General features: G+C 40.0%; 1 protein-coding gene across 3 annotated transcripts in view; it reads left to right on the top strand.

Moving 5' to 3' along the window:
* Nucleotides 1–13: 13 nt before the first annotated feature.
* ZNF143 (zinc finger protein 143) overlaps nt 14–25,453 on the top strand; it is a 46,726-nt gene continuing 21,286 nt past the window's right edge. For 2 of the 3 annotated variants that reach the window (XR_015222229.1, XM_086614203.1), the window contains exons 1-7: nt 14–106; nt 17,136–17,254; nt 17,916–18,008; nt 18,480–18,563; nt 18,776–18,856; nt 19,950–20,146; nt 24,208–24,282. Coding sequence is in view for 2 of the 3 variants with exons in the window: in XM_086614203.1 (XP_086470329.1) it covers nt 17,143–17,254; nt 17,916–18,008; nt 18,480–18,563; nt 18,776–18,856; nt 19,950–20,146; nt 24,208–24,282 (642 nt within the window). In the remaining variant the exon portion in view is untranslated. Of the gene's footprint in view, nt 107–17,135; nt 17,267–17,915; nt 18,009–18,479; nt 18,564–18,775; nt 18,857–19,949; nt 20,147–24,207; nt 24,283–25,453 lie in introns of all 3 variants that reach the window. The other variant, XM_086614204.1, reaches the window with a different exon arrangement.

Here is a 25,453-nt window from a genome sequence, read left to right as displayed (position 1 = left end):
CGCGCGGCTCAGGGCGGCGCTGAGGCGGGCGGGCGCTGAGGCGGCCGTTTCCTGTCCTGGTGCATGGTGGTCGGACGGAGGAATTGTTGGAAAATTTCTCGGCGAGGTTAGTATATAAATGTGTTTTTACCCAGTGTGCCTTATTCTAACCACCGCCATCTCGGCTGGGGCCGCTGCGCCGGGCCGCCGCGCCGGGCCTCGCCCGCCGCCCCCCGCGCAGGGAGGCGGCGAGGGGCAGCGAGCGGGGCCAGCCGGGCAGCGCCGGCACCGACCGACACGAATAAAGCCGCGGTTCCGCCGCCCGCCCGCCCTGCGCGGCGCCGCCCCTCCCCCTCCCGCCGGGCCTGCCCGCGCCTGCCCGCCGGCGTCCCGCACCGCGGGGCGCGCCGCGCTGGGCGCCGGCCGCGGCCCCCGCCGCCCCTTCCTCGCCGCCCTCGGGGGGCCCCGGCCGGTCCCCCCCCGCCCCCCCTCCCCGCCGGCCGCCCTTCCGCGGGCGCGGGCCCGGGGGCGCCCGTTCGCCGCTGCGTCACGGGCGGGGGTTGCCAGCGGGGGGCGGCGGGCGGGAGGGAGGGAGGGAGGGAGGGAGGGAGGGAGGGGAGCGCGGGGGCGGCGGTGGGCAGCGCTGCGGGCTGGGGAGGATCCCGGTGTGCTCCGTGCCTGCTCCCGCCCCGGGGCGCCCGGGGCTCGCTGCTGGTGCTAGCCGCGCATAAATTCGGGATTTAATGTATTTTTACGTTTTCTTTTTTTTTTTTTTCCTCCCCCGCACCCCCTCCCTGCCATCCGTGTTTCCGTTTTGGTGGATGGCAGGTCGCATAGGGGCACCAAAACAATTGCTTTCAGAGCTCTCTCGGCCTAACGCGCGTTTGAGGAGGAATAATTCACTGGGCTTGCACGGAGTTGCTTGGTTTTATCGTTGCCGTGTTGTAGTGCCAGGAGTGTGGCTGCTGCCGTGCTAACGCAGGAGACGGTCCTTGCACGGAGGTTGTGAAATCATCAGTTTTAGTTCATCTCTTTCACCTGACTGAAATACCGTGCAAAATCGTTTTGAGCGTTTCACAGCTGTCTCTCTCCTGTCATTTCCTTCAGCTTTTCTTGTCTAGAACTTTTAACAGCACAGGGTAATGAGAAGGTACTCCTCTAGAAAAACTACCTGCCGTAACGCAAAGATGGTGTGGGGTTTTTTTTTATTTCTGATAAGGTCTTATTTGTGGTGCATGTTCATCAGGAAAAAATGATGTGACTTTCGTGTAAGTTAAATTTTCAGTTAAAATAAGCTATGGTTGAGCAGCTCCAGTTACGTATAAAATTTTCTTAAACTGCTGGAGAATTACATTTGACATTATATGTGTAGTGATGCTGGTACTTCTAAGGAACATCATTCCTGCTTCCAGTGAATACATAAATGTTAACCTTACAGTCTTTTAAAGAAAACGTTTTGTCTCCTACAGTTTTCTCAGGATTCTGCTTCAGGTGTTGTAAATCAGGTGCTGTAAATGCCTTAGGGGACTGTATACCAGATACTTCTGTTGTAGCTTCAAGGTGATCATACCTGAAAAGTTAAATTTGTTTGTACTTAACTAGTAGCTTTTTAAGAGAAGTAGTATGTGTGTAGGATATTTCAGCTGCTTTGTGTAAGTGTACTTGCCATATAGCTTTAGAATGGCAGAGTGCAACATCACCATGTTCTCATGGCTCGTTTCTTTGTATTTCGTGCATTAACGTCTGGAGCTTTCAAGTTGCGTATATGTCAGAAGCTATTCATCCGAGTCACTGCAGAAAACGAAGTCAAGTGATGTATGATCGTTTTGGTAATAGATTGCAGCTTAAATGAGATGTAAAAATAAACATTTTAAATGTTTCAAATTGATTGCATAATTTATGTAAACTATCCTCCTTGTTGTCATGAAAGTGTTGCATTTCTAGTATCCTCTCTGAGGAAGAGTTATCTTGTCTTATGTTAGAGGCTCAAATAAAGCAAACGATTAAGCAAGTGTAAAAATTTCTTTAGCTAGAAGGTCACATGTGCTTCACTGTGTCTTTATGCCTGTGTAGCATTTGATGCTTAAACATTGAAATACTTCTGTCATGAGCTGGCAATCCCTTTTCTGAGAGGAGATGGGTGCAGTGATAATAGTGATGAATATTCCCTGGTAATGGGTGCCGAAATTGGGCTGTAAATTTGTTTTTTTGTCTCTAGAATATCTCCAAGTATGTACTGCTTCAGGTCAGCAGGCTGCTGCTGGCCCTCGTTTTGCTGTCCTGTACCATCCAGGAGAAGGGAATTGGTAGGAGTTTGAGCAGTGAAGAGGGTGCAAAGCAGCAGGCTGCTGCGGCTGTGCCTGCTCACAGCTGTGCTGCTGGTGTGCAGGCTGCCTTCTCGTCTACAGCTCTGCTGGATGTGCAGAGGGATTCCGCTGAGGGTTCCTGAGCTTAAGTTTGGTTGGTGGTGATAATGGTCTCTCCCTGGGCACCATCTTTTCTGGGCATTCCATAAAACATCCTATTTGTGTGCTCTTGCAGACTTGTGTATTGGCCTTAATAAAATGTGTGGGTTTTGTTTTAAAATAAAGCTGACAAGACAGCAGTTTTGAACTGGGTTGCTTCTCTTGCAGTGTAAGTGGGCTTCATTTAGAGTGTGGGATGTTGATCTTTCCTTGCTGTTGGATGTAAGTCTTGGCCTTAAAAGAGTTTTGGGTTAAACATGCTCAGCGTAAGTGGAGTCTTTGAGAAACACTGTTATTAAATTCTGAGGAATCTTTAGTTGGCACGTGTGAAACTCTTTGTTTTCCAAAGCATAGAGCCCAGCTGAACTTGGATGAGTTTCCACACACAAAGCGAACAGCACATACCTGGTAATAAGGGCGATTCTTCCGGCTTCAGGTATTTTAACAAACAGAATGCACATAGTCACGAGGAAGCCCTAACTTGTCTCAGTGCTCTTGTTGTCCGATTCCTTCATTTCTTCATGTCTGCATTTTGACTTACACTCTCTTCCTTCATTATCCCCATGATTTCTGCTTCCTGTGCTATCTTTTTTAACTCCTGCTGCCTTCGACATATGTGTACATACCACAGCGTCCCAGGCCAACTTTTGTTTGGCCTTTCTTGCTACTGTCTTTTTTTCCTGCGTTGTCCCATCTCGTCCACATTTCTACAGCTCAACTAGCATGCACTCTGCTCTTTCTGCGTTAATAGGTAGGCAGTTTGTTTTTTCATCTCTTATGTGCTGCAAGGAAATTAGTGCACCTGGTAAAAGAAAGCTTGAATTGGGTAGCCTGTTCTGTGCTGTGTGCCACAAAAGATCCCAAAAGACCGAAGGAAGGTTTCTGCTTAGCTTACGATTCCTAAGATGGATTGTTATTCTAACTGGTGGATCCTATTCTGGAATCTGAGATTTCAGCTCTGAAATGCAAGTTTTTGTCAACTGAGGTGTGCGTAGGTATGTCCTGAGGATGGAGTGAGGAATCTGAGGAAGGTATCTGTCCGTGGATGGACACCATGTTTCTGGGTGAGGAGGGGAAGGAAGCCTCATGACCCATCATGGCACAATGGGGCTTATGGGGTTCTGCCTGTACCTAAAGTCTGTAACTTGATCTGCTCTTAGTTCTTTTTACTTAAAGGAATGTAGTTTTGATTCTCTCACTCTGTGCACCAGGAACGGTTGATCAGCTACTAAAAAACAGAATTGGACTAGATTAATGAATGTGTCCAGTGACTTCATCTGCTAAAATCTTCTGTGTTATGCTGCTTTTTTTAATTGTATAGTGGGATCGAACTTTCTTCCACCAAGATAACACTTGTTAAATAAATGAAGTTCTCACTTTTGAAGGGAATTTATATTTCTAGCAAGTTCTGTGATATCCAAAGTTGACATCAAACTTACACTTACAACTACTTAGTGCTTCCCTCAGTCTGTATTTTATTGTCTGTTGAATGTTTTCCTCTGTATACACTTCTTCAGGTGAAAATCCTGTTACCTGCTTAATGTTCTTGGGCATCTCTAGAACTGGCAGATGGTCTGTGTTTGCAAGTTAGTTGATGAGAGTGTAAGGAGCAAGGAGACCTGGCTGCCCAGGATATGGAGAAGGCTGAGGTACTCCACGACTTTTTTGTCTCAGTCTTCACTGGCAAATGCTCTAGCCACACTGCCCAAGTCACAGAAGGCAACGGCAGGGACTGGGAGAATGCAGAACCACCCGCTGTAGGAGAAGATTGGATTCGAGACCATCTAAGGAACTTGAAGGTGCACAAGTCCATGGGACCTGATGAGGTGCATCTGCAGGTCCTGAGGGAACTGCTGGATGAAGTTGCTAAGCCACTATCCATCTTATTTGAGAAGTCATGACAGTCTGGTGAAGTTTCCACCAGCTGGAAAAGGGGGTAACATAGCTCCCATCTTTAAAAAGGGAAAAAAAGAAGAGCTGGGGAATTACAGGCCAGTCAGACTCACCTCTGTGCCTGGCAAGATCGTGGAGCAGATCCTCCTGGTGACTATGCTAAGGCACGTGGAAAATAAGGAGGTGACTGGTGACAGCTGACATGGCTTCACTAGGTGCAAATCCTGCCTGACTAATTTAGTGACCTTCTATGATGGGGTTACAGCGTTGGTGGATAAGGGAAGAGCAACTGACATTGTCTACCTGGACTTGTGCAAAGCATTTGACACTGTCCCCCACAACATCCGTGTCTCTAAATTGAAAAGAGATGGATTTGACGGATGGACCGCTCAGTGGATAAGGAATTGGCTGGATGGTCGCACTCAGAGTTGTGGTCAACAGTTCAATGTCCAAGTGGAGGCCAGTGACGAGTGGTGTTCCTCAGGGGTCAGTGAGCCAGTAATGTGCGCTGGCTGCCCAGAAAGCCAACTGTATCCTGGGCTGTATCAAAAGAAGTGTGGCCAGCAGATCGAGGGAAGTGATTCTGCCCCTCTACTCTGCTCTCATGAGACCCCCCTCTGGGAATACTGCATTCCGCTCTGAAGTCCCCAACACAAGAAGGACATGGAGCCGCTGAAGCGGGTCCAGAGGAGGGCCACGAAGATGATCTGAGGGCTGGAGCACCTCTGCTATGAAGACAGGCTGAGAGGGTTGGGGCTGTTCAGCCTGGAGAAGGCTCCACAGTGATCTTATTGCAGCCTTCCAGTACCTAAAGGGGGCCTACAGGAAAGCTGGAGAGGGACTTTTTACAAGGACGTGTAGTGATAGGACAAGGGGCAATGGATTTAAACTGAAAGAGGGGAGATTTCGATTGGATATAAAGAAGAAATTTTTTACATTGAGGCTGGTGAGGCACTGGAACAGGTTTCCCAGAGAAGCTGTGGCTGCCTCATTCCTGGAAGTGTCCAAGGCCAGGTTGGATGAGGCTTTGAGTAACCTGTTGTAGTGGATGGTGTCCCTGCCCACGGCAGGGAGGCTGGAAGTAAATCTTTGAGGTCCCTTCCAACCCAAACCATTCTATGATTCTATGTTGCCCATATTTTAAGTATATTCATACTCAGCTAACGTGGTGCTACACAGAGTTTCTTAGAATATATTTAGATGTACTGTTTTTCAGTTTACGTTTGCAGTTGCGTTTGTCGCAATTTAGGGTAAAGGTTAGCAGTTCAATAGACTGGCCATTTAGTTCCTAAGCTAGTAAAGCTTAGACAAGAACCCTACTGTTAACTGTAATGCCTCCTACTGATACATCTGTAATGTAGTTATCAGTCTACTAATTAACTCATAACCACACAATACAACCCACTCAAAATTCCCTGTTTTGTTGGCAGTCTCAGCAGATTTGCAGGATTTGAAATGGTACAGCCAGGATTAATTGTTTTGGTGATGTAAATTAGATACGTTTGTGATTTCTTGACAATCAAGACAGAAGTCTGTTTGACACAAAAGTAAAACATTGATAGAAATAGCTGGTTTCAATTTCTTTCAGATTTTTAGCCTTTTAAGTATTTGCCTATTCACCAAATGTTCCTTGTTTTGTTTAAAGCACCAATATAACCAGAGGTTTTATGATTTCAGGATTAGGTAGCCTCCTGAAGTGCTCCAGAAGTTAACTATGGTGTTGGGGTTTTTTCCTCCACTGCAGATAGGCCTTACTGCTCCTTTCTAAGAATAATTTGGATACAATTCTGACAAGCGTCATCTGGATACCTTCTTTATATAGCCAGTATTTTGTGTATATATACCTCATGGTAAAAAATCCCAAAAGCCAGTAGTTCTAAAAACATGTAGGTTCATTGGTTAAGTGCTTTAAATCTGTTTCTCATTTTGTGACTTCCAGGGGGAAAATCCACTTGGAATGAAGTCTAGTGCTTTATCTTACTAGCACATGTGCTGAAAAATTACTTGATTTTTTTTTGGTGTGTTTTTTTTTTTTCCAACTTTGTTAATCGTGTTCTATGTTTCTCAAGTGTAAAACAGAAAATCGGATGACCTACCATGCATTCAGCTTTTTTCTGATCTCAGGCCCAACATTCCGTTTCTGAGTGTGCACATAATAATTTATCTATACTTTTTGACTATTAAAACAAAAAATAATTTATTACCAGTCAGTCTGCAATAAAGAAACAGGTTGGGGTTTTTTAGAAAAGAAAAAAAAATGAGCATTGATAATACAAGTTTGTCTGGGAGCAGGGAAGACTGAGTTCAGAGAATCTCGCTGGCTTGTTCTGGTAGGTGAGTTTGCATTGTTCCTGTCATAGTATGCCTGCAAGCTGTTCTGGATGCACACACAAGCATTCCAAAGGATGCATAGGTGTCTGCAGTCATGTTTGAATTGATATTTTGGTACAGATTATATGGCTGTTTCTCATGCTAAATCTATATGCCAGTGTACTAAGAATAACTTTCTCTTTAGTACATTGATCATTGACGAGGTGCATTAGTTCACTTTTTTTTTTGTACTTTAATAAAGCTTTCAGAATCCTGGTCTCTGTACCTTTGCAATAGTGCTGTATGGATCTCAATTGCTTGTTACCTTCCATGCAGGATTTTTGGAATCGGATTTTTCAGAAAACTCCCAAATCTGTTCAAATCTCTGGCTCAGAAAGCTGTGCTGGTCATTGGGATAGTCGCTTGGAAGCAGTGCTGCTGTTGTAGTGCCACCCAAGGCAAATGGGATCATTAAACTAAGCATTTGCTAGTGAGGTGCTTGGCCCAGAGCTGCAGCATGAGTTTAATTAGCTTTCCGTCAGCACTGCTGATGGTTAATGTAATGATGGAACTACTCTGACCTCCATTGATTAACCAGTAATTTCTTCTCCAATATGTTCACAAAACTTGTGAAGTTAGCAGTCATATTTGGGATCAACCTGAGTCATCTCCACATGTGTAGGACTTCTTGGTGGGTGGCTTTTTGATCTGCCTGGATTTTATGTGCAGTACACTTGAAAATCGTGGCATCCTTAGCACTCCCACAGTGTGAAATTACACACATATTCATAATCCTGTAATATTAGTCAGAGTAAGGATTTGTAAACATTATTTGCGCTGGTTAGTCCAATTATTTTTTTTTAATAAAATGGAAGCATTGATCTCTGATGATACTTTTAACATTCACAATACCCAGATGTAAACTTGAATGTATGGTGATGCCTTTGGGGGAAGGCGACTGCTGGAACATAAATTAAGCACGTGAGACTAAATGCAGTTCTCACTGCACACGCTGAAGTCAAAAGAGTTGTTCCTGGTTATGACAGTGATAAATTTGGTCTTGCATTTATATGTTTTTTGTGAAGAAATATCAAAGTCTGGCAGTGAATTAGTCTTGAACTGTGTTGCAATCAGGATATATCTCTGGTGGAACAAAAAGGTTGGAATATTGCAAAAAGAGTAAAAAGGAGCCTTGAGTTTGACTACAGACCTCTGCTTTGGGCAACATGAGTCTCTGCAAGTTAGCTGTGCTGCCACTTGGAGTGTATGCATCATGCTTATCCAGTTGACAGTGCTGTCAGTCTTGATTAGGTTCTTCTCCAGGGCCAGGGTTAGAGCCCGTGGTTCATAATTTGCCACACGTTTTTTATTTAGAAAATAATTGTGTAATTTGCTATTAAATTACATGTCTTACCTCTCTATCTGAATCCAGCTATTATTACCAGATTCTTCAGTAGAGGTTTTTGTTCTATATTTCAGCCTTGTTTCCATTTTATAAAGTGGATTATTAATGTGGTGGAAATTGCTGTTTAATTATACTTTGCTTGCCTTTACAAAAGACTGGAAAAAATACAGTGAAAGAAGTTAAGATTATAGGAGAAAGCACGTAGAAATTTAGAAATGCCTAGCATTAAATAGTTTGTTGTGTTTATTCACTGGAAGTCCATCTGACCGCTTTCAGCGTGAAGTCAATGTTTCAGTGCAGTGGTAAATACTGAAAAAGGTAAGGGCTGTTGATGAAGAAAGAAATCCATGTCATCTCTTGAAGCATTTGATCAAAGCATCCACAGGTTCTGGATTTCATTTCTGACCCTGCTACAGACTTCCAGTGTAAAACTGGAAAAGATTGTCATACAGGTACATATGGGAACAGATTTGAGAGAGTCTTAGTTCTTTTATGCTTTTATTTTTGAGCTTGCAGCTGTCAAATGCCTTTATGTAATTAGTAATCTATATTCCTGGGTCTTCCAAAAAAACTGTCTGGACTAGTTCAGTTTTTCAGTCTATGTCAGTCATTTTTTGTACTAAGACCTGGGAGGCTGTAATGCGTATTAATTCAGTTGAAGTGTATTTAACCAAATATTAATTGTAGGTACTAATTTTGATTTTTCACAAATATTTGTTAATCAGACTAGTTTGGGGAAATTACTGGTAATTGCAATCATATCAGTTGCTTGAGGATCCTAATGCCGCCAGTGTTTAATTCAGAAAAACTTTAATTATGTTACTGTGCTGACACACTTGAACTGATTTTGGGGTCCAGCTTTGTCAAACATGGGAATACAGTTTCCTAAAATTCCTTAATGAAAAGTTTCAGTGTTATGGAGTTGTGTCATTTGCTGTTTCACTTTTCTGGTTTGTTTTTTATTTGTTGTTTTTGTAAGTTTAGAAAATTACAATGTTTTTGTACATTATTTAAAATTTCATTTAAAATAAAAGTAATCTTAATTTTCAAAAGAAATAATCGGATATTATTTCAAACTTCTCAGTGCTGTCTGTGCAAGGAGGGCCAACAATCATAAGGTTGCTGAATGTCTGGAGTAGCTTTTTTCTGTCTGTCTTTCAGTTCTTTCTTCCTGCACATTCTAGATTGCATTTCATAACTAACTTTTCTTCCATGACTGCTATTACAAACTTTATTCCATTTCCTGTTAATCATCCCGAGCATTTTTTTTTTCCTCTAAGGAGTTTCTGCTACTGTCATTGCAGGTTTTTTCCTCTGTCCAGCAATACAGTGGTATAGTTATTCCATAAATGGCAAATTCGTGCTATTTTCCAGCTGTCATTTGCCACGTTCTCCACTGCGTGAGGTCTCCTCATGCTGTCCTCTCAGCTGCCAGGGTTCCCAAGTGCCCCAGACCCGCTTTCTGCTCCGTGGCACCGTGCCCTTTACCAGCTCTTGCTTTTCTTTTCAGCTGCTTAAATGCCACCTGCTGTTTCTTAGTTGTTCGATTCCTAGTTTTCAGCGTACATTCCTGTTTCTAGCTACTAGATTGAATTTACATAAAAACTTCTCTTTTAACGTTTCTTTTAACAGCACTCAAAGATTCTATATGTTAGAGTTTAGTGGAGGGAAAAATACGGAAGGTGCTCTCTAGATAGGCAACTTCATGGAGTCTTCATGAAAAATCCTTTATTTTTAACCAACTTTTTCTCCCCCCCAACTCCATATCCCTCTGGTTTCTGAGTGTTGAGAATTTAATGCTTACTTGAGTTCACAGTTCTTTCTGTTCAGAGAATTGGGGGCGGGGGCTTGATATGCACCTATGTACCCTGCTGGATGGCATATTTTATCTATCAAAGTCATACTGGGGGTTTACATTGCTGGTGCAGCTTTTGTCAAAAAGCATAGTAGATAGAGTCAGCAGTGCACATCACTAACTCACTGCTTTTACTTTCTAACTAACAGTGGAGAGACTTATTTCAGCATCACTTCATGCGACTTGGCTGTTGCTTCCTTCTATCACATGCTGTTTTCAGTTTTCAGTTCAGAGATTTTTCAGCCTATAATAATTTTCTGTCTCAGGCTGATTTTTTTTTTTTTTTGTGGGAAGTATTTTAACTATCTAAAGAATAGTAAGATTTTTCCCTACATGAATACCATAGGAGTATTTCAGTGACTAATCATGTCAGGAATGTAACATGTCTTACTGTCCTTGTGAAAGTATTCCCAAGTAACATCATTAACGTGCCTTTGAAAATTGCAGCTTGCGTATGATCTGTGAAGATCTGCAAGAGTTCACAAAGTCAAGTCTGAAGTTCTCACTTCAGTGAGTACCTCATGACTAAGCCCATACTTGCATTTTTCCTGTAGGACAGCTCTTGAGATAAAGCACAACACACGTGCATCAACATGTCTTGTTGAGAAGCCATGCAGGCCCCACCGCAGGGTTCATGTATTTTGCTAAAAATGGGTGCTTTAGCTGCTTTTTAACTAATGAGATACGATTTTTGAAGTCGGTAAAGGAAATCTTTCTCTCCTAGGTTCTTGCTGACAAAATTCCTGGTAGACAGGAGGTTTAAAGAAAAAGCGTAGTGATGCAAATGCACAGAAAGAAAAGCGGTGAGGTGGATTAGAGGAAGAAGCTGGAGAGATTTGGATTGGAAGAAGGGTGAAGACAAATTTTCTGGAAGCTCAGGAGAAAGCAATGTATAAACCAGTTAGCAGAAGAGGAGGAAGAGAGTGATTAAAACTGAGGTAAGGGAAGAGACTTGAGTTGATGAAAACAGGCTGGTTTCAGAAAACAAAGGTAAATGAATAAAAATACATTAGGAGACTACATTTACAGAGTGGGTGGTGTACCAACAGCATGGCGATACTGTTTTAAATGTATGCAATATCAAAATTATTAGATATCATAGAGCAGTTTAAGTTGGAAGTGACCTCCAGAGGTTATCTAGTCCAGCCCTGATCAAAGTAGGTCCGATTAGACCAGGTTGCCCAGGGCTGTGTCAAACTGAGCCTTAAGACCTACAAGAATGGAGAGTCCATAACCTTTCTTGGCAATCTGTTCCTGTATTAGACTACTCCTACAGAAAAGAAAAAAAAAAAAGTAACACTATAGCAGCAATGTCTCTGTGATAGCCTGACCCATTTCTCTACAACACAGGCAAACTTTGTCGTCTTTAGTTCTTCCCATCCTCCTCCTCAGAGCTTGTAGAGCTGTCTAGTTAGCCTGTCTTCTCCACTGGGGAGGAAGAAGAGAGGCTGAAAGTGAGCAGCAAATCCACTTCCAGCTGAGGGTACTCCTCCCTGCACAGCAGAGTAACACAGCAAAGCTCCTGTATCACCAAAGAGTGAGTGAAAGCTGGGATTTTGGTGTTTGGGAGCGTCCCAGTGCTACAACCTCAACTACAGGGGATGTGCTTCTAAGATGAGTCTGAACATAAACCGTCTTGAGATGAAGAGGCAGGAAGGTGATGGACACAGAGCAGACCAGCAGTAAGAGAAGACTTGGGGACTAATTGCGGAAGGAGTTGGTGTGGACACGGGACTGTTGTAGATTATTTTGACAAGAAGGATGGGATTATATTTGGAGGAGAGACATGCTGGAAATTTGGTACCGTGATATAACTGGCTGAAGAAGGAAACTGGAACTTCAAAGAGAAGGGATGGAGCTGGAGATAAGAAGCTAGTGGAAGGACAGAGGATTGTGAAGAGGATATATTGGAAGGGATAATTTTAAAGGAGTTAGAATTGGAGGAGGACAGCAACACAGTCTGTGTAAGTTACAGTACCTGATCATCTAGATCATCTGGAATAGAGGAAAGTAGTGAACATTGTTCTGTGTGCAGCGGTTCACTGATTTTTTTTTTTCAGTGTGTGATAGCTGTTAATCAGTCACACTGTAGTAACACTGTAAAATAATTTAAATAAATTTAAATAGACTTTTACTTCTATGGCTCTTGAATTTATCTTGCATTAGATTAATTTTTCTTCCAAAGTAGCCATTGATTCTTTAAGCAATTAGTTCTGCTCTCTTTCGGGACTTTGCAGTTGTCCGCATTGAACTGGCTTCCTCTCCACTTCCCTGAAGTAGAGAGAACAGGCATAAGCTCTGGAGGAAGGACATTATTCTACTTTCAAGTCAGATAGCATAGTAAAGATGCTGGGGGCTTCTTAAAAGATACTTTGTCTAAAGAGAGGGAATACTTTAAAGTAGACCCTAGCCGAAAGGCCTTTGAGATGCAGTCCCGGCTGGAATTGTTTCAGAGTATAGTTCTAGTCAAAACCAATTGCTATGTAGCCCTTCTCCAGTATGTGAAATGGTCTAGCTGCTTTGCGTCCTGGTTCCATGAGGTGCGCTGAAAATTGAGTGAATGGAAAACTCTGACAATACAGAACACTGGTATCAGTTAAGAAGACAGACAACCTCTGTGCACCACTAGCATCTAATACCATAATTACTTAATTTAACTTGCTACAAGCTGACAGTATCTTCGGAGAAGCAGCCCTTGCAAACTAGTCTGGAATAAAACTTTTTTTGGTGCTAGTTTATTTTTCTAACTGCATCAGTTTTCTGATCTTATTTGCTGCACAGTACATGAACACCGAGGGTAGGGCCACTTCAGTGCTTGTTCAAGTGATCCTGCAGCTACAGCATGTCCCATCTTTGGTTTATGAGCAAAGTGCTTTCTAAGTGTTTTGTCCCTATTTTGAGATGAGGTGGATAAATGGGTAATAGGGAAAGAAGTTGCTGGTCCAGAGTCACTAATGTGGAGATGGCAGAGGAAGGAGTTGAACTCAGAATCTCTTGTGTCCTCATGCAATTCCTTGTCCCTTAGATTATAGTATCAAAAAAACCTTAGCTATTTCATTTTCTCCAGAAACATTTAGCATAAATGCAATGTATCTGGATGGCTTCTCTGCATTGGCTCTCTTTCTCTTGCATGACATCTTTTTTAGGGACCTCATTTTCTGTCAAAGCCTCTTTTTTTGAAAAGAATGCTGGGAATAAGAATTTCCCATCTTCCCTTGTATGTTAAAAAGCCTCTCACACCTCTTTTGAATTATATTTTGGTTTCTGTCTTAACTGTATCTTTTCAAGGTTCAGATTCTCTATTGCAAGCCTATATTTTAATCTTCTTAATGTTCCAGATAGATGTTATGTAGGACTTTAATCTTGGAAGGCATATTTCTTAGTAAATTGTGAACCAGTCATTCGTAGTGTATTTTTCTTAGGTAATTTTCAATGTAGTGCATGAAAATCTTGCTTTTTGTACAGGAAGCTTAAAATCCTAGAGCTACTCCTCCCACTTTCTTTATTAAACTGTATCTATTCCATTAAATGGACTCTTAACCAAACTGTCAATAATATTCTCATACATGCAAAAGTGATTTAGACTCCAGGTCCAATTTCAAGAGGAAATGTGGGTACTTGGTATAACATCACATTAAAAGTTAGTGGGGCCTGGACCGCAGCGACACACTGGCTTTATGCACAGCAGTTGGGTTAAAGCACTTCAGACAGCAAAAGCAGCAGAGCTGCGGCAGGTCAGCCTCTTCTCTGCTGGGACTGAGAAACTTCTGTAGCTGCCTGCTTCTCTAGGAAATACAGTCTGGTTCAAAGTCACTTGGATGTATTTGGAAAATATTACTCAGGTATAATTTTCAACTACTAAATTAGCGTTCCAAATTTTTTAAATACTGCAGACATGCGGGAATACTTATATGGTCTAATTTTGCTTTCATTATTCTTTAATTTTGACAGAAGCACAGGTTTCTCAGTGGTCTTGGAGGCCATTGATCAGTTGCTCATTCAAGGGCAGATTTCTGGATTGTAGAGATAAAAGTAGGTTAGTTATTTAGAAATGTAATCATAAGTAAATTAAACCCCCTAGATTATTCTTTTAAACCTTGAGTTACAAAACAGTAGACCATAGAACCATACTAAGATTAAAAGCTTTGATTGTTTATCTGTAACCTTTTTTTGAGATTATCTAACTGCTTCTCATTGTGAGAAAAACTCTTGACTATCAAGACATTGGGTTGGGAGGGAAAGTTGCTTTGATGCTATGTAGCCTAGATTGCAAATCTATGTGATTTTTTTTTTTTTTTTTTATTTCATCCACGTCTAAGTGTGTGTTACATTAAGAAAAAGACTTGCAGAACTCAGTGACTCATTTTTGGTTTGTTTTTTTTTTGTGGTTTTATTTCTGGTTTTTTCTTTCCCCATGGTGAAAGCCAACATCTGACTTAGTAGCATGCAATGTTATATATTTCCTATATAGCTTCTTAGTCTGGTAATACTGAAAATTAGTAATAGCATTTCAGATTCAGTAGACTCATTAATCTCCCATATTGAAACATGTCTGGGTAAAAAATTAGTATCCAAAGGGATGGTTATATCTGGTTCTATGAGATACATGCAGAGTTGTGACTGTCACTCACTAATTGCTATCCTGTTGTCTTATTAATACATTTTCATACAATCATAGAATAGTTTGGTTGGAAGCAACCTTAAAGATTATCTAGTTCCAACTTTCTCCTGCCATGGGCATGGCCACCTTCCACTAGATGAGGTTGCTCAAAGCCCCATCCAACTCAACCTTGAACACTTCCAGGGATGGTGTATTCACAACTTCTCTGGGAAACCTGTTCCAATGCCTCACCACCTTCAGACTTCAGAGTGAAGAATTTATTCCTTAGACCTAACCTAAATCTCCCCTCTTTCAGATTAAAGCCATTGCCCCTTGTTCTATCACTACACACCCTTGTAAGAAGTCTCTCTCCAGCTTTCTTGTAGGCTTTTAGGTACTGGAAGGCTGCTAGAAGGTCTCCCCAGAGCCTTCTTTTCTCCAGGCTGAACAACCCCAACTCTCTCAGCCCGTCTTCATAGGAGAGGTGCTCCAGCCCTCTGACTGTCTTTGTGACCCTCCTCTGACCCTCTCCAACAACTTCATTTCCTTCTTGTGTTGGGGACCCCAGAGCTGAACGCAGTATTGCAGTTGGGATGTCATAACAGCACATCAGAGGGGCAGAATCACCTCTCTCGACCTGCTGGCCATACTTCTTTGGATGCAGCCCAGGATACGGTTGGCTTTCAGGGCTGCCAGCGCACATTGCTGGCTCATGTTGAGCTTCCCATCAATCAACACCCCAAGTCCTTTTGCTCAGGGCTGCTCTCAATCTATTCTCCTCCCAACCTGTATTTGTGCTTGGGATTGCCCCGACACATGTGCAGGACCTTGCACTTGGCTTTGTTTAACTTCATGAGGCTCGCACGGGCCCACCTCTCAAGCCTGCCAAAGTCCCTCTGGATGGCATCCCTTCCCTCTAGTGTGTTGACCACACCACACAGGTTGGTGTCATCTGCAAACTTGCTGAGGGTGCGCTTGATCCCACTGTCCATGTCACCAACAAAGATGTTAAATAGCACTGGCCCCAGTACTGACCCCTGAGGAACGCCACTCGTCACTGGCCTCCACTTGGACATTGAGCTGTTGACCACAACTCTTGGAGTGCAACTATTCAGCCAATTCCTTATCCACTGAGTGGCCTATCCATGAAATCCATGTCTCCAGTTTAGAGACAAGGATGTTGTGCGAGACAGAGTCAAATGCTTTGGACAACTCCAGGTAGATGATGTCAGTTGCTCTTCCCCTATCCATCAATACTGTAACCCTGTTGTAGAAGGCCAACAAATTTGTCAGGCATGATTTGCCCTCAGTGAAGCTGTGTTGGCTGTCACCAGTCACCTCCTTTTTTCCCTTGTGCCTTAGCATAATTTCCTGGACAATCTCCTCTGTGATACTGCCTGGCACAGAGGTGAGATTGAGTGGCATGTAGTTCCCTGGGTCTTCCTTTTTTCCCTTTTTAAAAATGGGGACTATGTTTCCCCTTTTCCAGTTGGTGGGAACTTCACCAGTCTGCCACAAGCTTCTCAAATATGATGTATGGTGGCCTAGCAATTTCATCTGCCAGTTCTCTCAGGACCCGTGGATGCACCTCATCAGGTCCCATCAGCACCTTCAGGTTCCTTAGGTGGTCTCAAACCTGATCTTCTCCTACAGTGGGCGGTTCTTCATTCTCCCAGTCCCTGCCTTTGCCTTCTGTTACTTGGGCAGTGCGGCTGGAGCACTTGCCAGTGAAGACTGAGGCAAAAAAGTCGTTGAGTACCTCAGCCTTCTCCATATCCCGGGTAACCAGGTCTCCTGTTTCCTTCCGGAGAGGGCCCACATTGTCCCTAGTCCCCCTTTTATCACTGACATACTTGTAGAAGCTTTTCTTGTTGCCCTTGGTGTCCCTGGCCAGATGTAATTCTCTCAGGGCTTTAACTTTCCTAACCTGATCCCCAGTTGCTCGGACAATTTCTCTGAATTTCTCCGTATTCCTCTGTATTTTATAATGTGATCCTTCATTATTTTCAAGGAGGGATTTTTATTTTTATTTGTTTTTTAATAGAAACTGTCTGGGAAAGTTTAGGAAAATAGTTGGGTTGGTCAGTCAAACTTACTAATGAAGTGTGTATTTCTCAGTGTGTGATAGTTTCTAAACCTCGTACTGGCACGGGAGAGATTTTTAATTGATATATTTAAGGCCCTGCTGTTATCATGGGTGACCATGGGTGAATTCTTAGAATCACACAATGTTAGGGATTGGATTGTCAGCTTTATTTTAATTTCATGGACAAAAAGGTATCATTACTTATACTGTCATTACCACCATTATTCTTTACACATTGGCTGAATAATTCATATTTAACTGAAATCTAAATGTTGTTGATGCACGTCAATTTAGTAACTGCTACTTGAAGTTTTTAATAGCTCAGCTAATTGAGGTAATAATATTTACCTATGTTAATTAACTTTTCTTCTTGGAACTATTTTCCAGGTAAGTCAATCATTCATTGTATCTTCTTTATGCGGAAGGTAACAAAGTGTTTGTAGCAGCTGTATGAAAGTCTAATTGAACTCGGATTATCTTTAACTATTTCTGGTTCTGTATTTAAATTTTCTGTCTCTGTTTTGTGAATACTTTCTTTCTAGGTAGACAATGTTATTAGCTCAGATAAATCGAGATTCTCAGGGAATGACTGAGTTTTCTGGAGGAGGAATGGAGGCCCAGCATGTGACACTCTGTCTAACAGAAGCTGTAGCTGTGCAAGGTGAATCTTCAGGTTAAAATATCTCAACCTTGTTGTGTCTTTTCTGTCTGAAATTCAGATAAAACTCCAAAACTCACCTAGTATATTCTAAATGAAAAATCTAGCACAAAATATTCTTAGTTAACTGAGAATGATTAATGTCACTAATTAAATTATGAAATGAAATGATCTCTTAATTAAGGTAATAGGAGTATAAATGTGCCAAAATAGGAAATATAAAGCATGATTTTATGTGATTAGAAACTTTTTCCTAAATCTGTGGTTTACTCTAAAGAGATTTGTGTATATTAGTGGCAGGTTGTAGTGTACAAAACAAAATTATCAATACAAGTATATATCTATTTCCCTGTAGACACTCATGACCTAAATAATATTTCTCCTAAACCCTCACCTTTGTAGTTATTTATTCAGTGACATTGTAACTTTTTTAGTTAAGGAAAATAACATTCTAGCTGTCATGTTTACAGTGCAAAATCTTGAACATATGACCCTAGTATATGTTCAAAGTTCAAAAACCAGAAAGCAAGTAAGAACTATTTTGTATTATTATTTCTGAAATCATTATGCTTTAAGGGGATGTAATAATTTGTGGAGGTGGTTAAGTTGTGATTTTTAGGGTTTGATGCTGGTAATGCTGAATACAAACTTTTTTCCTTGCTAGATGGTGACAACTTAGAAAACATGGAAGGCGTAAGTTTGCAAGCAGTTACCCTTGCTGATGGCTCCACTGCCTACATACAGCACAATTCTAAAGGTAGGTAAATGAGTACAAGTTGATTGGTATTGAAATCGTATTCCCCATTTTAACCCTGTCTTTGGATTGTAAATCCCTTTGGATTGTAAAGTCAGGCAAAATCTGTACAATGTTTATGAAGTTCCAATTCCAAGTGGGAATTACAGGTATTACAGTAATATTATAAAATAAATGTTTATTTTTGCTACTAATAAGATGCAGGTATCAAATGCAGAACATAAGTCAAACAAAAGTGAGATGATCTTTACACTCAATCCCAAATATCAACATTCTGCTTACCTGATAGGACATCAGGCCTTTTCCATTTTTTTATCCCAGAATTTTAAAACCTCTGTATAGTCATACTGTGCTCACTCTTTAACAAACATTATTTCTCAGTGATATTTTATTGATGTAGAAAGTATCAACTATGGCTTTAAGTGTCATGTGTTATATAGAATATTTTTTAAGAATTCTAATTGTGTATTTCAGATGGTAAATTAATGGATGGCCAAGTGATTCAATTAGAAGATGGTTCTACTGCTTATGTTCAACATGTATCCATGCCTAAAAGCAGTAAGTGTAATCATACAAGAAATATATTCTAAAATAATGTATTACTGATAAATATTAAGTCATTAACAGTCATTATAATAGCTTGATTTCTTATTTTAATAGAAACAGTCATGAAGAGATCATAGTATTTTGTAATCCTAGGTATTTAGTGTTTAATCTTGCCAGCTAATGGATTTTTCAAATTATTGTTAAAGCATTGTAATTCTGAACAGGGGACAGCTTGCGTCTGGAAGATGGACAAGCAGTTCAGCTGGAAGATGGAACTACGGCATTTATTCATCACGCCTCAAAAGGTAATTTTTTTTTTTTAAGTGTGATTTATTACATTGGAGTTCAACAGAACTTCAGCAGTATAAAACATGGTACTCTTTGTAGACTGTGATGTCATTTGGTGTGATTCCCAAGGTAGATTACTTGTTGCTTTTACTTTGTGATGTGGAAATTTTTGAAATGAGACTGGTTCAGTTCCTTATTTGGACCTCATGTAACAGTTATAAACAGAATGAAAACCAGCTTTTTTCACCTTTTTTTTTAACCCAGGATCACATTGCAGTAAGTATGTCATGTTAGTAGAGAATGTAAGCCCTTACACTGATTTCAGCAATAACTGTGAAAATGAGAAGAGAAAGCAGGTAAGAATCAATCAGTGAATCCATCCCTCTTGAGCTAAAGAATGTAGAGATGGACTTGAATTTTAAAGTCATGCTATTCGTGATTTTGTCATTAGGTAGTAGAGCAGAAAATGTGACAGCTGACAGTCAAGAATGCAAATGTATTATTTTAAATTATAACTTAGATTTCTGCAGAAGATGGTTACACTAGTTTTGGAAATAATACTACTTCTCTTCAAAAAGTGATCAAGTAGGTCTAGTGTCACAAGAATTACATTCTGCAATCAGCAGTACTAAGAGGAGACAATGTAATAAAGAATTTCTTCCTTAAAAGTCATCCTATATTTTATGTGTTTCTTTTGCACCTTTGCATGATTCTGTTCTTAAAATGATCAGAATTGTGAATTCTAAAAGCTGAAGTATCGATTTCAGTGCATGAGTTAGATTATTTGCGTTTTATTATGAATGGATACAAAATGGAAAGCATATTGGTGTTCCTGATTTCCTTCGTAAATAAAACTAGACCAACATAAAATTGTAAGTGTGCAGAAATAAAGCTATGGGAGGTGTTGTCTTGAAAAAAATGTTTTTCAGTGTTATTCATAGTAATATTTGAAGGGTTTGTATTTCTCACATACTAGTGGCTGTATTTCTCATATATTCACACATATATATGACTTCAGGAGATGCTTCCTAAACAGCAGTAGCTTCTTGTGTAACATGCAGACATTACTGTTCCTTTTCTTTCTTAACACTATGTAAAACTATTTCTCAGACAGTTACGACCAGAGTGCATTACAAGCAGTCCAGCTGGAGGATGGAACTACTGCCTACATTCACCACACGGTGCAAATGCCACAGTCAGATACCATTTTGGCCATTCAAGCCGATGGCACAGTGGCAGGTCTTCATACAGGAGATGCTGCCATTGACCCAGACACCATCAGTGCTTTGGAGCAGTATGCAGCCAAGGTATACTGAACGATGCTTTCTCTATCCATAACGTTTTAATGTAGCATCACAAGATATCTGGCAGCAAAAGCCAATTGTGATCTAAGAATTGAAATGATAATTAAGGGAGTCTTCAGACTCCTAAAAGAGAGAACACCAAATTGTCGCGAGAGTGCTTCACTGTCATGAGCAGCTCCAGTGTGTAGTGTTGCATAAAAAGAACAAAAGATTGAACACTGAAATGATGTGGAGTCAGACTGATTTGGAAAGTGATTGAGACAACTAAATAATAATTTTCTCTAAAATATAGCACTGGAAAGGAGCCTCTAGAGAAGAAACTGTTTGGAAAGAAGGGCAAAGTTAAATTATTCTTGTTCAGGCACTATTGCTGGATTTTTTTTTATTTTTTTTTTTCTTGCATTGGGAGGAGTAAGACCTGGTGTGCTAGACAAGGACAACACATGGTATGAAGTGTAAAATAGACAATGAAACAGTTACTGAGTTTGGAAAAAACATCTTTGATCCATACTTTCAATAGTAACATGTAGTATCATGCTCCAAATTAATGTTTTCCTCTATACTGGATTTCTGTAAAGCATGATGTACATATAATAATGGATGGTGCAACTTTCATGATACTGTAGTTTAGCAGTGTCCCAGTTGCTGGATGAGGACTATCAGTGCTTGTATTGTTCTGGAAAAAAAGCAGAATAAATTTTAAAATCTGTTCTCTAGTGTCACTGAGAGTTGTCAAATTTGGGGAGAAGGCCAGTTAAGATAATTAAATGGCTTATACACTATTCTTTCCATTATGCTTTTGTCTGTTATAATTGAGGAGATCCTAAGAGAGCCAGTCAGACTGTGTTATGTTTGGCTATGCCTTAACATTTCATAAAATAAAAGCTAATTCAAGGTTAGTGGAGCTGTAGTGACAAGCTTTTACACATTCCCTAGCCACTATTTAATTTAGGTTTAAATCAATCGTAACTCTGTCCTTCTTAACAAGGAGCTATATTAATCATAATTTGTGTTAAGTTTCTGTTTTGAGAAGGTGAAGAAGAAACAGAAGAAATGCAAATAAATTTGCATTTTTGTCCTATTTATCTCAATATGTGTTTTTTTAATTCTATAATGTGAATTTGTTTTCTGTAGTGTACTTGTGTGTGTCTAGGAAAAATTCTATTTATTTTCTTTAAGCTTTCATGTCAGAATCTTATTCTGAAAGGTACTGCTAGAACCTCTCAGGAAAGGTCAGTAGAAGTGAGTTTCCACGTATTGCACCTGTTTTACGTACAAAAGCAAATAATAGCTCAATCATCCCAACCCTGTCTTTCTCTTAAAGGGACAAATGTGGTTTTGTCATTCTACTCCAAGTCAGTGTACGCTTCATAGTGAGGCAAGGTATACTTTTCATAGCAGCTGGTGTAGGAACATTGAAAAAGGTACAGGAAGGGGCAACAAAGATGACTAAACATATGAAATACATGAGGTAAGTATATGATAGAATTTTATGAAATTCGAAGTGGCTCAGGAAGGGGCAACAATGATGACTAAACATATGAAATACATGAGGTAAGTATATGATAGAATTTTATAAAATTCAAAGTGGCACAGAGAAGAGTAATGACTTGTCATTGTCTTTAACATTAAAGAAATGGGAAACATCAGATGAAACTCTTGGGTGACAGGTTCAGGAAAAACAAGGGAAGAATACTTTTTCAAACAGCACAACGTTAAGCCATGGCACTGCTTGTAGGATATTGTGAATGCTAATATGTTCCTGGATTCAAAGAGTAATTAGATAAATTCATAAAAGAAAAATGTATCCAGGGCTATTAGGTAGGAACATGTGACTCCTAGTTCAGGAAGTTCCTATGCCACAAATTGCTTGGAGGTTGGAAGAATATTTCTGGGAATGTATCACTATATGCTTGACCTGTTCCTTTAATCTTCTCTAGCATCTGCTACTGGCTGTTGCTGGAAACAAAATGGTGCACTGGACTGACCTTTAGTTTGACTCAGTATGAATGTTCTTATGTTCTTAATTGAAGGTGGACTACATCTTTCTTTAGAATCTAAGACAGTCTTTTTGGAGGAACTCAAAGATGTTCCTTGGAATCTTTCCAGATTTCTCCCAACACTGCAAAGAAGAGGTTTAAAATTGTCTTGCCTTTTTTAACTTTGAAGATTTTATCTTCAAAACTTAAAAGGGTGAAGAAAATTTTGAAGGCAGATTTGGACAGTGGTGGTTCTGTTCCCCTGTCCTACGTAACAGGCAGAAATAGCAAACATGAGTAGGCTGCCCAAGATCAGCGTCGAAACTCTGTATGAGAGTTCATACAAAGAGATCCAAGAAGACTACAGAGAAGCTCACTGGAGGTGGTGGAACATGTACATTTCTTTTATTGTCCCTTGCTTTTCCTGCAGGCATAGTACTGCTTTCCCATGTCTTGCAGAGCACATGCTCTTAACTTAACTAGAGGACTTTAGTTAAGTCCTCTTAATTTTAGACTAAGTGAATGCCACCTTCCTCCCAAAGCAACCAAGCAAAAAAGAGATCACTGCTCTCAGTGAACATAAAGTCAGAAGATATATAATGGAATTGTGAAGTGGTTACAACACATACTTTTCTTCCATAAACTGTTTTCTTGTGACATCCCAGCTGCTGGAAAGGTACAGTTCCTGAGATTTGTGTATGTCTACACACAAACACGCACATTCCGTTTGTTTCCAGTGGTGTTGATGAACTTTTAATTTAATGTCAGCAGTTCCTTTCTCAACTATCAGCACAATGTTCAGGATAAAGTGATTCACGTCTCCTCTTTGTGCAGATTCTCTCCCCTTCCTTCAAAAATTCTTCAGGAGAAGATCTCAAAATGGCTCTTATTTCCTTTAAAAAACAAAACAAAAACACCTGAGTGTTACCTGCTTGCAGACTCTCTTTGCGGTCTCTTCATAATGTAAACTTGCCTCTGCTTGGGCACATTCCTCTTCACTGTTGTAGCTCAAAGTTGCAAAAGTATTATTGCTCACAACTGTCTAATTTAGAAAGATACAACAGTCTGAAGACCTCTTATGGACAAGTTCATCTTCAGCCTCCAAGCGATATGTTGGTAGCTGATGCTTTGAGTGTGATACTTCACACAACCATTAATGTTCTCAGGAGCCTGCTATGACCTCCTTAGTGAAAGCGTATAAGCATCCCAGATGATGTAGAGTTCCTGCCAAACTATTTTAAAGAAGAATAAAATCACTTAGACTAGATTTAGGTGCATCAATCTCAGCCCTGAGTGTAATGGATGCAGAGAGTATTGTGAATGGCTGTGCTCAGAACAGAGGCAACTAAGGAATGAGGAAACTCTGTAAAGCGTAGTTTAGTTTTTTCTACAGTGACTAATGAGACACTGTTCATCGAGTTGATGTATGTGAGAGAGATTTTTGTGGGTTTTTTTTGAACGGGGCAATTATATCTTTATTTAAATAAAAAATTCAAATTAACATCTAATACTCCTGGAAAGCAAAAATACCTTTCTCTTCCTGTAGACTGTTTTTAAAAAAAAACCTGTGGAGCAATACATGAGTCCTTGTTTAGCTGTTGTAATTTTGACTATTTCGAATTGAGATATAATACATTGTCTTAGGTATTTTTATTCCAAATGAGTTGTGCTGTTTGAAACAAGTCAATTCTGCTTAACAGGGACTGAGAAATATATCTCTATTGTAAATGGAGTAAACGTGGTTTATGTTTGGTGGTGTTTTTTTTTCTGTTAGAACTCAGTATTGTTAAATTTATTAATTTATTTTAATACTTTTGTCAATCTATTATAGCATACTTGGTTCTTGCAGTCTTTCTTGTTTTAAGACGACTTTGAGATGCTCACTGTCTATTCTATAATACAGGTGCTATCAGTGGTGATTTTTATGTAATCTAATATACTATAGGATAACCATGTTTCAAGAGGGAGCTAGAGAGCTATGAAATAAGCCCTCAGGAACTTTGTAACTTTTGTTTCTAACTCTCTTTTTCAAATGAATAAAGATAACTTGTTAAATGTTTTTCCCATTTAAACTTCATTTTTCAGGTGTCTATTGATGGGAGTGACAGTGTTAGTGGCACAGGAATGATAGGTGAAAATGAACAAGACAAAAAAATGCAGGTATGTAGCCTAATGCAAAACAATTAAGAATATCTGGTTTTCTGTCTTTTCTTCCCAGCAATGTGTATGATAGGTAGTCCTGTGTAGCCATGAACTAGGGTCTCCTGCTACCCTTCAGGAATTTTAAATCTCAAACCTATACAGATAGTTCATATTTCTCACTTTGTACAAAGATCTTTTCACAAGATTTTAAAAAGATCTTCTAATATTTACTGTTTTCTGTAAGGGGTTTTGTGTTAACAGGTAATTAAAAATTATGTTGGATTTTTAAGGTTTTTCATGCTGACTGGAGTATTTCATTAGTAAGGGTGTAAGTATTTCAGAAGTTCTTTTCCAGAGAATGAACTGACTTTTTATAGTCCTTAAAGCAGAAGGAATGTGGACTCAATGAATTATTTTGTTCTCAAGAGAGACAATTCCAGGCATGTGCCTGGGACTGTTCACTCTTTGGTGACTTATTTTGATTCCACTTGCCCTGTTTGAGTCCCTCACTTTTATTGTGGGTTTTGCAAGTAATCAGTAGATAAGAGTATTGCTCCTTATGAATATTAACAAGCAGAAAAATACTTCCGTTTCTTTTTCTGTACATGTTGTTAGTATGTAGAAGTATAAAAACCTTTTCAATATGAAAATACTAACTTAAAAGTTCAGAGGGCAATGGAACATACAGGTGCAAGTTCTTAAGTCTCAAGATATTTTTACCTGGGATCTGTAAAATTTTGTAAGGAGAGTGGTATTTGTCATCATAGCATATTTTATTAAAGGAAAAGACAAAGCAAAATGTATTCTGGCTTTCAAGGAATTATGACCAACAACAAAAATAATAATAAAACCTCTATACCCTCACATGTTCAAACGACAAAATCAAAAACGGAAAAGTCATTGCATTGAGAAAGGTTTGTTCAGAGAAGCCCTGGTTTTCCTTTTTGTTTAACTTAAGAGGTAATGAACTAGACAAGGAGGAAAAATATCTTCCAAGGTATAGTACAGTACTTGTGGAAGGAAGAATTACAGGCTCACTTCTGACAGTGACCTCAAAATTCTCTATTCTTAACTTTTTTAAAAGCTAGGTCCCAAAATATTTAAAACTGCAGATGCTCCACTGTTGCCTGTGTGGCATGACTGTGAAAGGAGAGCATAGCTAATACCTGCATTATTTATGGAATTGGAA

Source organism: Tauraco erythrolophus, chromosome 6 (genome assembly GCF_009769465.1).
Source record: "Tauraco erythrolophus isolate bTauEry1 chromosome 6, bTauEry1.pri, whole genome shotgun sequence".
NCBI classification, from domain to species: domain Eukaryota; kingdom Metazoa; phylum Chordata; class Aves; order Musophagiformes; family Musophagidae; genus Tauraco; species Tauraco erythrolophus.
This window is presented reverse-complemented; position numbering and strand designations above follow the sequence as displayed.